The 14,074-nt window shown below is 44.4% G+C and overlaps 1 protein-coding gene across 3 annotated transcripts; it reads left to right on the forward strand.

The window, feature by feature from the left end:
* The first annotated feature begins 25 nt into the window (after positions 1–25).
* vezt (vezatin, adherens junctions transmembrane protein) lies at positions 26–13,978 on the forward strand. Of its 3 annotated transcripts, none has more exons than XM_044021946.1 (12): positions 26–216; positions 1,877–2,017; positions 5,733–5,822; positions 5,906–6,090; positions 7,407–7,691; positions 8,088–8,246; positions 9,252–9,399; positions 9,489–9,847; positions 9,938–10,131; positions 11,067–11,173; positions 11,249–11,456; positions 11,843–13,978. In XM_044021946.1, exons 1-12 carry the CDS (start codon positions 181–183, stop codon positions 12,394–12,396), a joined length of 2,466 nt encoding a protein of 821 aa, XP_043877881.1. In that variant the 5' UTR covers positions 26–180; the 3' UTR covers positions 12,397–13,978. The 3 variants fall into 3 exon arrangements, with proteins under 3 accessions (XP_043877881.1, XP_043877882.1, XP_043877883.1); XM_044021947.1 differs by having other exon boundaries at positions 8,100–8,246; XM_044021948.1 differs by lacking the exon at positions 26–216 and adding an exon at positions 536–690.
* The last annotated feature ends 96 nt before the right edge of the window (positions 13,979–14,074 follow it).

Genomic DNA, 14,074 nt, shown 5'->3' on the forward strand with positions numbered 1-14,074 from the left:
GACGATTGAGGAGGGGAGGCGGGCATTGTGGGAAATGTAGTTTTCAACGCGTACTGTCCTTAGCAGCCGGCGGCTAACTAAAAACCAAACTACCAACTTGTGCTCTATGACGGTTCCTGTGACTACCGTCGCTGACAACTTCATAATGCTAAACGGGCTGCGCACAGATGGCGGAGAGCAATGACGGAGGAGTTCGACGAAGATGTTGTATTTGAGGTTCGTATATTATTCCCGCCTGGGTTTCTGTTTTTTTTTTTTAAAACTTGTAATGCTTTGTCATTCTAAGCTAGACACAATACAGCGGAGGAGCTCGGTCCATTTAGCTAGTTTAACGTGCTAGCCTTGCAGTGCTAGCAGTGCTGTAGCCTTGTTGCCAGGCTTTACCGGGACAAAATTAATGTCCATTCTTGGCCGGCAGCTCACTGCGGCTCTGCCAAGCAGCTTTGTCGGTTATGAGAGCAGCTCAGCTCAGCTGAGGCGAGTGAGCCAGTGAGTGAGTGAGCTCCATTGTTGCTGATGTTTCATCAGAAGTGGAGCAGCTGGAGCAGGAGGTGGGGTGGGGATGAACAGCACAGATCCAATGCGTCGGTTCTGGAATAACGCACGCACACATACACACACACACACACACACGCTGCCACATCCTGATGATGATGACAACATGAGCATCGGCTGTTTGTGACAATGCATGTGAGTAACGTTTCACTGCTTCATTTCAGCTCTTCCCGCATTGTGTTATTATGACATTGTTATGAGACATTAGTGTGTCACTGACGTCAGAGTGTAGACATGGGACGATGTAAGAAAAATGCACCTGTCATGATTCATCCTGCACAATAACAATCGCAATTCACGATTTTACCGCAATGGCTGTCAAAAGTGTGATTTACAAGAGGGAGGTTCAATATTACATTTCTTCTTGTTTGATGCTGATGAGAATCTACCAGCACAGATATCATGATGCATTCCAGTTGAAGGAATTTCTGAGTTGCGGGGGTGTTCCTTCAACTGGAACACCAACTCAAGTTGGAATTCTAACTCGTATTGTCCCCTACAAATGGTGCGTTCCAGTCGGAAGTCAGAATTTCCGAGTTGAGTGGGCATTCCTGTTGAAGGAACTTCCAACTATGTGTGACTTTGTGCGTTCCGCCTACTGCTTTTTTTGTTTGATATCGATATCATGACTCTGAGTATCTACCAATATCATGTTGAGTTCCAGTTGGAATTTCTGAGTTGAGGGGGTGTTCCTGTCGGAGCAACCCAGCAAACCCTGACATGGGATTCCAATCTGACTATGACTCGCACAGACACTGCTACTTCTACTCCTATTTGTTTCCCAATAAATTAGTCATAGGTTTCTCAACTGGTGATGTCACTCCCAGTTCCTGCCTCCGACTTCCAATGTAATATAGACACAGGCCTGGCATTTGTATGACAGGGTTTAGAAAGTTGTTTTTGAGGAGTTTTGTGTGTATAAAGACATTTCTTTGAAAAGGTTTTTAAGAATGGAAAAATGTCTCAACACAGCATTTTGGTGCATTCCATTTACACCTGAAGTCGGACCTGGGAGTGACATCACCTCCGGGTTGAAAAAAACATGGATCCAGACGTATCCCAGGTGTACGACTGTTAGCAATACAAGTGAAGACACCTTTTTGTTTTACAGCGTTCCTCCCAGAGTTAAAAATAAATAGTGCAAAGAGCAGAGATATGGATGACATTAAACCTTGGAATCACTCTGGGAAACTCTTTCACCTCTTTTCCATCCATCTGGTATTATTTTATCCACCACCCTCCTCCTCCTCCTCATCCATCGTTCCCTCAGCTGCTGTCCACTCTTCCTCTGACTGACCGAACATCTCTGTCTCTTTCGCAGAACTCTCCTCTTTTCCAGTACCTGCACGATCTAGGCCACACAGACTTCGAGGCATGTCCCACGGCGTCACAGGAAGAGGAGGAATATGACGGACAAGAGGGCGACCTGCCGTCGCCCGATGGACAGCGGCGGAAAACCTCAGTGAGTGGCTCAATCACATCTTTTGTCTTATATTATTTAACTGAAATGCCATTGAGGACTTTCTCAGTGCCAAAGCACAGTTTCTACTTGGTTAAAGATGCAGTATAATTTATTAGTTTCTGCACAATGTAAATCAAGTGATCTGAAAGAGAAAAAACTGAGGTAATTCATTTGAATTCTAATTACTAATCAATTCATTGCTTCCCTGGATAAACGCGAGTTCTATATTACCACTAGATGTTTGTAGGATCTCTTCATGTTTGGTTTTGGGTCTTTTTTTAATTGGATTCTTTTTTTTTTGGCCATATTTAATGAATGAATGAACATGATTTGACCCTGAGAGAGTTGCAGTTTTCGCAATAAACCTTCATGTAACTAACATCATCTTTAAGTGGCTTTTTGAGGGTTAAGAGTTTTAGTTTTATGGTTTAAGTTAGGGTTAGGGTTTAGTTGTGAAGAGTGTCCATGCTAACAATGCTGTACCAATATATGCGTGTTCTTGTATTTGTTAACTCTTTTAGGACCTTTTTCTGTCATAAACACTGACCTTGTCAGAACCCGTAGTCCTCATGGAGACCAAAACCTGGTCATAATGAAGCAGAACCTCATTTCTGAGGAACTGGATGGAAGTCTGGGGACTTGTCTTCAATAAATGTCAATTATTAAATTTGAAGGTGGAGACATGTTCTATGGTTAGGATGAGGTTAAGGTTAGGTTTAGGTCAGTAGTAGTAGTTATGGTTAAGGGTAGAATAAGTCATGGAAACCAGACTGTGTGTGTGTGCTTGTTAAGACATCTTTGTGAGGACCAAGAAAACGTTCACAGAAAGTGAGGACATTCTTAAATTACACTTTAAAATGGCTATTTATGGATTAACACTTGGTTTTAGGTTAGAACGAGGTTCAGATTAAGGTTAGGCATCTAGTTGTGACGGTCAAGGTTAGGGTAAGGTTTGGTTTAGGCTGTCCATTTGATTGCAACTATTTTGACTTGCGAGTTGTGCAGTCAGACAGAAAGTAATTAATTTGACTATTGACTCACACACACACAAGCTCAGTCGTCCACAGACAGACAGATGGACAGAGACAGACATACTGTACAGATGCTGCACATTGAGTCACACAGATCTGATAGGGCTGTGACAGGAAATGGCCTCACACACACAGACTCAGGTATTTATGCAGCATTGCCTGTTCTTCACTGTGTGACCAGAGAGACAGAGATGCTCCCACTGTCTCATGTCTCACGTCTCATGTCCTGCTGCTGCTGGCTTTAGAAGCGATGGGAGTAAATGTGATTACTCTGCTGTCTCTCTGACATCATCGTGTCCTCCTCACAAACTCTGAGTGTGCGTGTGTAAACATCTAATGTCACTTAATCGAATTCAACGTCTGCTGGTTTGAGGTGGATGAAGAATATGTTCTGGGAAGCTGGGAGTCACATGACCCCCTCCCCCCACACACACACACACACCTCATCCTCCCCTCGTCCCCTGTACTGGAAACGGTGTTGCACGTTTTTATTTTGTTTTTTTCTCCTTCACTCAGGAACTTTCCGTACGTGTCATGCTTCCTCTCTGCTGTGCTGCTGTTGTTCTAAGGATGTTCAGGAGGATAAAGGATTTTTGGGATGAGACAGGAAAGCACTCGGGGGGGTGGGGTGTCGTCCTTCTTTGACCCGTTTCCTCGAGAACTAAGAATTAAGTTAAATGACGTGTAAATTAGATACTGAAATTGCTAGTTATTTATTTATTTTGTACCAAATAATACACTTTATTATATGTTCGTGTCTGTGCCGAGTGTGTTCATCGCCAACTGTCAGTCTACTGCATCCTGTGATACAAGCAGAATACTGATAACAGTGCAGTGCCAGTACAGGCATGTGTGTTGTGTAGGTTAGATGTCTTTGTGAGGACATTTTGTCTGGTCCACACAGTGCTTTAAGGGCTTCTGTTCTGAGTGCTTTCTCCACTGTCCAAGCACCAGAATGTACTCAAATACTTCCAAAGAGATTATGTAAACAGACACGCAGACACACAAGCCTAACTCTTTACCTAAATCCTTTAAATGTAGCCTGAAAACCTGCCCGTTTGCCACTGCTTGTAAATAAAAATAAGACTGTCGTCACCGCTGCACCTCAGCTGTACTTTTAGTTTCTTTTCATTTCTTTGTCTCCCCTCTTTCTTTTACCTCTATATTTAAATGTTTTTATCGTGTTTTATTTCCTTTTATATCTTTAATGCTGCTGCTGCTATATTTTTATTTCATTTTCTTATAGTAAAGTGCTATGAGATGCCTTGTAGTTGAAATATGCAACATAAATAAGCTTGCCTTGTCTCAACCTTAACCCTGGCTAGTTAATACCCTAACCCTAAAACCAGGCCTTAACCCTCACAGGCTCAAAGAAGTCCTCACAAAAATAGGTTTGAGTCTAAATTTAACACACATTTACACATGATAATTGACCAGTGTTGTGTGAACGCAGGCCCCCAGTGTCCAATCGATAATCAATACAGCTGACACTAGCATGTGCTTTAGCCCCGACAGAAAAGTATCAGTGTCCAGAGTCGGGCTTCCTAGTCTGGATCAATAATCTCACACACGCTGGATTATATAAACACTTTTTTGCGTACTTTTTATGGAAAACTAACTCAGAGTTGTAAAGATTTGACGTCTTATTAACTCACTGAATTCTTTGCTTCTGCTGCCACCTTGTGGTAATAGATGCGCCTACAAATTGTCATCGTAGTAGAAAAACTAGTTGTTATCACAATTATCGACCTTTTTTCATCATCAAATAATAATCCCTATTGCTCAAAAACAAAGACTTTGAGTTACATACACACTTAACGCCATACAATACCATAAAAATAAAACATTTTGACGGATTTTGATTGCGTACTTTTTGTGTACTGTTCATGAAGAATTATCTCGGTCTTAAAAATTTGACGTTTAACGAACTCACTGAATTCTTGCTGCTGCTGCTGCCGCCTTGTGGTAATCGATGCACCACAAAAACTTGTTTTAATCGCAATTATCGACTTGTTGTTTTATCGTCAAATAATCCCTGTTGCTCAAAAACAAAGCGTTTCAGTTTGTGATGGAACAAAACTCACTAAGCAGATTATTTATGCGTAAATCTTTTTCTTAATCTTTAAGCCGTCTTTTTGGTGCAGATGGAAGGAAGGTGGGGGTGAAAAAATGTGCCTGGGTTTCGTTTCTTCTGCTCTGTGGTGATTGGACGCCTCCAAGTGTTTACACTGGTTCAGAGAAAACAAAAGGGAAGGCGAGGAAACTGTGTATTGTCTCCATAGAGAACCTTTTCCCCCTTTCTTTGTGTTGTTTTTTTTAGAGGCTGAAAATGTAAACAGTTATAATTCCAGAGTAGAAATTCAGCTAAAACTGTTTTAACCACAAGTGAAAGTTTTACAAACACACATTGCATTTATTGTTGCTGCCTGAAAGAGTTTGTCTCCAGGGAGACGTCTTCTGTCCGTAAACGAGTGTTTACCACAGAGAGAGAGAGAGAGAGGGCAGAGCAGGAGCATGACTGTAAGACTTGAAGGTGTATTATTTAGCGTCGTATTATGCAGCATAATTTAGTTTAACTGATCCGCCGGGGCCCGGATTAGTGCAGCTCGAGCATTTATCTACGGTGCCTGACTTTGCTTTGTAAGAAGTGTTCCCCTGTGTGTGTGTGTGTGTGTGTTCTGCAGGGAGGTCGGCTGTGGAGGTTGGCCGACGCCGCGTGGAGATGGAGCCCGTTTCACCAGGCAGCTGCATCTCATAAGCTGGGGCAGCAGCTGGTAGGTAGAATAAAAACCCCGAACCTGTGTTTCTTCTTCTTCTTCTTCTTTTTCTTACCCCCTTCCCCCTCCCTCTCTCGCAGGACGCCGTGTTCGGCCAGTACTCGGTGAGGTGCATCCTGGACCAGGACGTCCTGCTGCAGGAGGACGTGGAGCTCATCGAGCTGCTGGACCCCAGTCTGCTCACGCTCGCCTCCCCGCCGTCGGGCTCGCCGCGCAGAGCGAACGCCCTGCCCAGGCCGGGCCTCATCGCCCGGCCTTCCCTATGGTACAACACAAAACACACACACATGCTTTCCAACACACCTGCACTCACTGACACTCAAAACAACATAATAATGAACACTAATTAAGTATCATACATACTTGTTGTGTGTTTAAAACCACACAGTGTTAAAATGTTAAATTTTTGCAAAAATAATCACTTTTTTTTTTCATTATGTACTTTGATGCAATTAAAGTACATTCAGGAATAGTGTGGGTTCAATTAGAAACAAACTAATGATACATTAATCCATTATTAAGTGCTTCCATAAGTGGAATTGTCTTTAAAGATTTATATAAAATGTCTGCATCAAAGGTTATTGTTACATTTTTTGAGTAGTGTATTTACATGAGCCAATTTCTTTCCAAATTCATATAAATCTGCATTTATGGACAGTTTTATTGGTTACAGTTGCCTTTTCGTGACATCATTGGCTTCGCAGAGCTTCTGCGGGGTGGTAGAGGGAGTTTTTTTGTTTTTCTTTTATAAATCAGCCAGTTATTACAAATTTTGGCATATTTGCTCTCAGAAAATTTTATTTCATCCAAATGTTAGTTTCATGTGTTTAATATTTAGTTTATACCATTTTTTATAATTATAACTGCAGTGCAGACATAAAATATAGAATGGAGAGACAGAGCTTTAGTGTGGTTATTGAACACAATTTTTTTGTTAAATAAATGTTTATTTAAGAGTTTTATTTTATTAGATGGAGAAAAAAATCAAATATTGGCCCAAAACAAAACTGGCATCGATCAACGGCCATCTGCTGCCCAGATTTCTACAAAATCAGCCAAAGAAAAACCCTCACCGGTCGACTGTTTACTCCAAATCCTCCTCTGTACTATGAACAGAAACACTAGAGTGCTTTTATTCTGAAAGGTGTAATAAATCTGAGAGGATCAGTCACTTAATCAGGAAGGGAGCTGAAACTCATGATCCCACGCTGCTCCGATGACATCATGAAGTCTTTTCTTCTTTGTTCTTAGTTGTAGAATGATTTTATTTATTTTTTTCAAACTTTTAACTTCACGCGAGGTGGCGGCCTCCGTAAATTGAGAGGCCGCCACCTTATGATGCCGTGTTTCCACAGCAGCCAGAGAGTGTGTTTCTTGATTTGAAGCACGAGTTTACTGGGAAATGTATGGGGGCACATGAAGGCCCTTCAGCGGAGGAGTCCTCTGTGTGTTGCAATGTGCACTCTCACCATTAGGTGTCACTAATTCTCCCTCACTGGACATTAAAGACCATGTCATTACAAAAAAGTGTCGTATGAGGACATTTATTGTTTAATAAAAATCCGTCCCCTGGTCTCTCAGGGACATGGCGGGTCTGGTCGGCCTGGCCGCCGTGCTGCTGGGTCTCCGCTCCGCCTCCGAGGGCCTCTGGTCCCTGGCGGTGGCCCCGTGGAGCCTGGCCCTTCTGGGCTGGGTGGCCCTGCGGGGGTCCGCGCTGTGGAGGCGAGGCCGCGCGCAGTCGACGGTCCACGCCAGGGCCTCGCAGCTCCAGACGCTGGTCCACAACGGCAAGACTCTGACAGGTCTGTCCCGCAAAGCCCTGCGCCTGGTGCAGGAGACCGAGGTCATCTCCCGAGGGTTCACCCTGTAAGTATTCCGCTTTATCTACCGCATAATAATCATGATGTCAATTAATATCCACCTGTCGTCGTTGCTCAGTTAATTTTCCTTTTGTGTTATAATTAACCGTCCTCCTCAAGTAGTGTTCAGTTATTCATGTTAGAGTCGACGACCAGAGTCTCTGTTTGTCTTCAGCTTTAGTGTCACAGAAGAGCTGCTCGTCCGGTTTGATTTTGAGTCATTTACAGATCTAGTTTATTCTCACACACGTGTCGTGTTCATGTCTGTGTTGTCTCAGTGTCGTTCTGTCACATAATATAGCAGAATGTCCCGTGTAGTCGTTCATAGTCGTTCAGTGTTGTGTGTGTGCCCCCCTGCCTCTTTGGGACGTCTCCACAGTTGTATCACATTTCACTTGTCAAGTTTGCTCGACAGGGTGAGTGCGGCCGGCTCCTTTAGCAGGGCGGGGCCGGGGGCGGTGCCACGGGGCCAGCAGCTGATCGGACTGAGGAAGAGCCTGTACCGGGCGCTCCGCTCGGCCTTCAGAGCCTCCAGGCGAGCCACCTGTCACATGCTCAAGGCATATCCTTTACCTGGAGAGTAACTTTACCTGGAGAGAGTAACTTTACCTTTACCTGGAGAGAGTAACTTTACCTGGAGAGTAACTTTACCTGGAAGTAACTTTACCTGGAAAGTAACTACCTGGAAGTAACTTTACCTTTACCTGGGAAATAGCTTACCTGGAAGTAGCTTTACCTTTACCTGGAAGAGTAACTACCTTGATCTGAAAGTAACTTTAGCTGGAAGAGTAACTTAACTGGAAGTAAATTTACCTTTACCTGGAAGTAACTTTACCTGGAAAACTTTTACCTTTATCTGGAGAGAAACTTTTACCTTTATCTGGAGAGAGTAACTTTACCTTTATCTGGAAAGAGTACCTTTATCTGGAAAGAGTAACTTTACCTGGAGAGAGTAACTTTACCTTTATCTGGAAAGAGTAACTTAACCTGGAGAGAGTAACTTTACCTTTATCTGGAAAGAGTAACTTTAACTGGAGAGAGTAACTTTACCTTTTACATGGAGAGAGAAACTTTTACCTTATCTGGAGAGAGAGTAACTTTACCTTTATCTGGAGAGAGTAACTGTAACTGGAGAGAGTAACTTAACCTTCACCTGGAGAGAGTAACTTTACCTTTACCTGGAGAGAGCAACTTTACCTTAACCTGGAGAGAGTAACTTTACCTGGAGAGAGTAACTTTACCTTTACCTGGAGAGAAACTTTAACTGGAGAGTGTAGCTTTGCCTCAAGAGAGTAATTTTGCCTGGAGAGAGTATATTTGAGAGAGTACAAATTGTTAATTGTTAAATGTAAAGGTTACAGAGAAACATATATGTAAAGGTTACAGAGAAACATATATGTAAAGGTTACAGAGAAACATAAATGTAAAGGTTACAGAGAAACATAAATGTAAAGGTCGCAGAGAAACATAAATGTATAGGTTACAGAGAAACATAAATGTATAGGTTACAGAGAAACATAAAAGTAGACGTGAAATGTGTCGCTGTTTGTCCTTAACACCTTCAAACGTTTCCTCTGAACTCTGAGATCGATAACGTAACAAACTATGTGTCCGCGGTGCCTCTGAAGGAGCTGGGCCTCGGCTTGGGAATCGAACACCTGGGTGATGAACAGGCCCAGGAGCTGACGGACGACTACAGCCTGCCTGCACTCAAGGTCCAGCCGTGTGAAATCGTTTTTCTGAACCCGGGCCGACTTGTAATGTTTATTTTTCACTGTACGTTCTTTGGTTGGTTCTCCTGCAGATGCTCTTCCAGCTGTGGGTGGGACAAAGCTCGGAGTGCTTCCGCCGCTTGGCCCTGCTGCTTTCCCCAAGTCGAATGGAGGAGCCACAAGAGGGCGCACTTCAGGGAGAATCCTGCGCTCCCGTTGCGTCTCCGCTGCACCGGTCCATCGCCGCGGTGACAGAGCCCCTGCACCACGCTCTGGCCGGCTGCCTCGGCGAGGTGCAGCGCAGCTACGACTTCCACCGACACTTTGAGACGCAGCCGAGGACGTCAGGATCCGACAGGACGGGACGAGCGCGGGAGAAATGCCGAGAGCTCAACACTCTGCACACGTCCATCAGGAGCCTGCAGCTGCACCTGAAGGCCCTGCTCAGCGAGTGAGACACACACACCCACATGATTTAATCACTAAAATAACACACCTCTCAGCCACTGTTGACTCTCCTCCTCCTCCTCCTCCGTCACAGGATGATCATCCTGGAGGACGACCTGGAGAAACTGATGGTGTCCAAGCAGCTGACGGAGCTGACCAACGAGGGCTACCAGGACCTGAGCGACCGGCTTCACCAGCTGCACCCGCACATGCAGGCCAGTGCCGGCTGCTGGGAGGACACCATCAGCCAGGTGCAGCGCATGCTGAGGCGCGCCAACGCCTGTCCAGGTGAGGAGACGCTGAAGCTCTTTCACAATAAAAGTTTTTTTATGAAAGACAGTCAGGGCTGCCACTAACGATTAAAGTGATTTTTGATTTTTTTGGGGGGTTTAAAATGAAAGTTAATTGTTTTTAAAGACAGTGCGGGCTGCAAGAAATAGTGCTTTCTGTATTTTTTTTGGCTTCAAAATAAAAGTTCATGTTTTTTTTTAAAAAAAGACAGTGCTACAAGAAATTACTTAAGTGATTTTTGATTTTTTTGGTTTTCTAATAAAAGTTTAAATCTTTTTTAAAAGACAGTAAGAGCTGAAAGAAATGACTTAAGTGCTTTTTAATATTTTTTTGGCTTCAAAATAAAGGTTTATGTTTAAAAAAATAAATAAATAAATAAGACAGTGCTACAAGAAAATATTTAAGTGGTTTTTGATGTTTTTTTGGTTTTCAAATAAAAGTAAAAAATAAAATTATAAGAAATTTTTCTGTCACATATTCACATTTAAGAAGCATTTCATTATAAACAAGACAGATTTATCACTGATCAATCAATTCATGTTGTAAAGACGGTAAATCTAAAGTTCTCTGTGCTTAACAATCACCGCAGCTGTAAATAAAGTCATATTTCTTTACACGTAAACACATTTATACTTGATACATAGGCATATTAATGAGATGAAATGAGCGGGAGTCGTGCTGCCGTTTCCTTTGCCTCACATTTAACCCCGTGTTTTGTCACCAGAGCTGTGACGGACGCCCACTTAAGTGTCCACACATTTACAGCGGCTCTATTCTTAGCACAGACTTCCTCCTTCCCTTTATCGTGATTTAATACTATTAGCAGACACGCAGGAAGTCGCTGCTTCGCAGAGTACGACGGGAAACAGACCGACCAGAGCTCACAAAGAAACACACAAATGTTGTTGTTAAACTTTGCACTGACTCAACAGGTACGGTGGAGGGCGTGGAGCAGTGTGGGACTCCCGTCACCGAGATTCCCGCTCCTCCTCCGTCATACCCGCTGATCCTGGACAGAGACCCTGTGCCAGAGGAGCTGGTGAGAAGCAAAACGTCCACTTCACCTTTTACAGTATTTACAGACACATGTTTACCATGACTGCGATGTGTTCAGGAGTGGGAGGCCTACGTGTCGGACTCGGACTCTGACAGCGAAGGCGGGGCCTCCTGGTGCGACACGCTGTCACCGGAGGAGCGCGAGCGCCAGCGCCGGGAGAGGGAGGAGTCCCGCCGCGTCCTGTCGGAGCTGAAAGCCGTGCTGGGCTTCCGCGCGTCGGAGGGAGAGAGGATGAAGAGGAAGCAGCTGCTCTTCAACGACCAAGGTCTGCACCGGTTCTGATGAAAGAGACAGAGATGGTGTTTTTCTGTCTTGATTCTGTCATAGATTAAACGTGGGTCAACATGGGCTTGCTAATTTCCTTTGAGGGAAAATAAGATGTTGTCGTGTGTGTGGTTATAGAAGGAGAAAAAAACGCTTTGTAAAGTCGCTCGCTCTCCTGCACCAAAGTCCATAGAGAAAAGCAGCGATTTTACATAATTGCACGCAGGAGTTGTCAATGGTTTAATTGATAAATACATATTTAAAAAGTTGGTCGAGCATAACAAGCACATAAAAAATGTCACTCTGTGTATATGTTTGTCGTTTTCTACCACACGCGTCTGAATATTTATGAATGAATAACTCTAAATGATGTTTCTCCGTCCTCAGCTGCTGTGACGCCTTCAGCTCACGCTGACAGTTCTGACCCCGCCCCCGAAGAGTCCGTCACTGCGACCTCTGTGGGTCCGGGTGAAGCCGGCGGCGAAGAGGGGAACCACCTCGCGGCAGGAAGCAGTGGTGAGGAAGAGGAAGAAGAAGGTAAAGATGACAGGGTGAGTCCCGACCTTTCGACGACGGAGCCGCTGATGGAGTTCTGCTGCGGTTTGGAGGCGGAGCACGGGGAGCTGGGTCGGAGCTCGGTCTGCAACAGGGGAGGAGGCGGAGCATCCGAGATGCACCAGTACGACGGTGTCCCGGCGGAGGGGGCGGAGTCCCAGAATGGCCTGGACTGCTTCCTGAACCCCAGGGTCCCCGCCGTCTCCGTGATGGACAGACTGACGGAGATCCACGGCTCGGAGGCACTCAGCTTCAGCTCCGCCCTCGCTGCTCAGGTGGCGGCGCGCTCGCACTCGCTCGTCAAGATGGAGGAGCTGACGTTCGGCGACGACGGGGAAGAAGAGGAGGAGGACAACGACGACGAAGAGGAGGGGGGGAAAGTGTAGCGCGGACCTTTGCTGCTTCATCAGAGAGCGTATATTTATGTCTGCTGTGTTACTGTGTCAGGTGATGACGTGATCAAAATTCACTCTCTCATTACTCATCCGTCCACGTTACCGCGCGTTAGGGCTGTCACTTTTTCCAAAAAGTTTGAAAAAATGCGTTTGCGAATAAAACCAAGTTTGTTATTTTCACTTTGCTTTTCGTTTTTGGCGGCGCTAACGGCTAAGCTAACAGGTGCGTCAGCAGATTTTATTTTTTACTTTGTCATCTGTAGCGTGAAAACCCCACAAAAAATCCAAATGACTTCCACACGCCGTTTATCAGACGCTTCGGTGTTTGCGTTTGTTTCGCTCGTATCATCGCCGTCTGATTTCTGCTCACAGCGCCCTCTGCTGGACGATACTGTATTTACTTCCAGACGAGAGGCTGACGATTTTTGTTGTCCTCAAACGTCACATTTTATCAGAAGTAAAAAGAATCGGCATCAACCAGTCGCCCTCTGGAATCCGAATTTCCCAGGAAAAGTGACATCCCCTACTTTGTGTCCATTACCCACAATTCTTACCGCTCTCTTTTGCTGTTGAAACTCAGGAACCAGAACTTTGTTTTCAATTTCAGTCCAGACCTCGAGATCCTTGTTGGAAACCTCAGTGCTCTCAGCGAACCAAGCCCCAGTTCGTCAACGGGTGGTGGATTCTGGAGACACCCGGATCACCACCGGACGTTCTTTTCGTCTCTTCTAGGAAGCACTGCATGTTTGTCTATTTCCGGTTTCTTCCCGACACCTGACACGCCCACTGATGACGAAAAAAACCCAAGTATTTTTTGATTCTGGGAAACTGTGCCGGTGTTTAAAAACAAAATCGGACAAAGAGTGGATCAGCAGACGTGAAAACAAAGATCGTGTGTCGACGTAAACGACAGGACAATAATTCCAGATGTTCTCTTACGCTGTGTTCAGGCAGAAAATCTTGTTTATCGCACAGATGACAGATAATTGGTTCATTATTTTGTGATAAACTGATCATTTGTTCGCATCATTAAAATATTGACTCAAACCTCAAAATGACAAGATATGATTTATAAAAATCGAGTAAATATTCTCATTTTTGAGAGGCTGGAAATTCAGAGAACCTCTTTAAAAAAATGTTGAACTAGATGAAATCGCTGCAAACAAACAAACTTTCAAGTAATCATGTAAATATTATGAAGTAGAAAAGTCCTGTCGTGTCAAATTTACATGTACTTTTTTGGGGTTTTTTGGTAACAAATTTGTGCTAAATTCACTTTTTTTTCTGTTTGACCACAGCAGAAGTTTGACCTTAAAGTCCAGATGCTATTTTTTACTCCGACTCTGAGTGGACATGAAAGTGGACACAGGACTGGACGTCCGTTCACAGTTCACAGGATGAATTTCTCTGAAACTGCGGGGACGAGAAGAGCAGGTGGTTTCGTTCGTTTGCTGATTTTTCTGGCATGTGACGGGTTTTATGTTTTCAAACGTGAAGATTCGCCTGATGTTACTGTAACGCCTCTCTCTCTTTCTTGTCTCCATGTCTGTCTCGTCCCCTCCCTCTCTCCCTCCCTCCCTCCCCCCCTCCCTCGTCCTGCATTTTCCAACATGAAATAAAAAACTGTTCTGGAAGTGTTGGATGTGTCCCCCCGGTGTTTTCTCTGCTT

This window comes from Solea senegalensis, linkage group LG3, assembly GCF_019176455.1.
Source record: "Solea senegalensis isolate Sse05_10M linkage group LG3, IFAPA_SoseM_1, whole genome shotgun sequence".
NCBI lineage: Eukaryota > Metazoa > Chordata > Actinopteri > Pleuronectiformes > Soleidae > Solea > Solea senegalensis.

Excerpts from the sequence above, each read along its gene's own strand:
- vezt (XM_044021946.1), top strand. The coding sequence starts at position 181 with ATGACGGAGGAGTTCGACGAAGATGTTGTATTTGAG. Across the intron at positions 6,091-7,406 it reads ATCGCCCGGCCTTCCCTATG|GGACATGGCGGGTCTGGTCG; the intron begins GTACAACACAAA and ends CTGGTCTCTCAG. Across the intron at positions 9,848-9,937 it reads CTGAAGGCCCTGCTCAGCGA|GATGATCATCCTGGAGGACG; the intron begins GTGAGACACACA and ends CCTCCGTCACAG.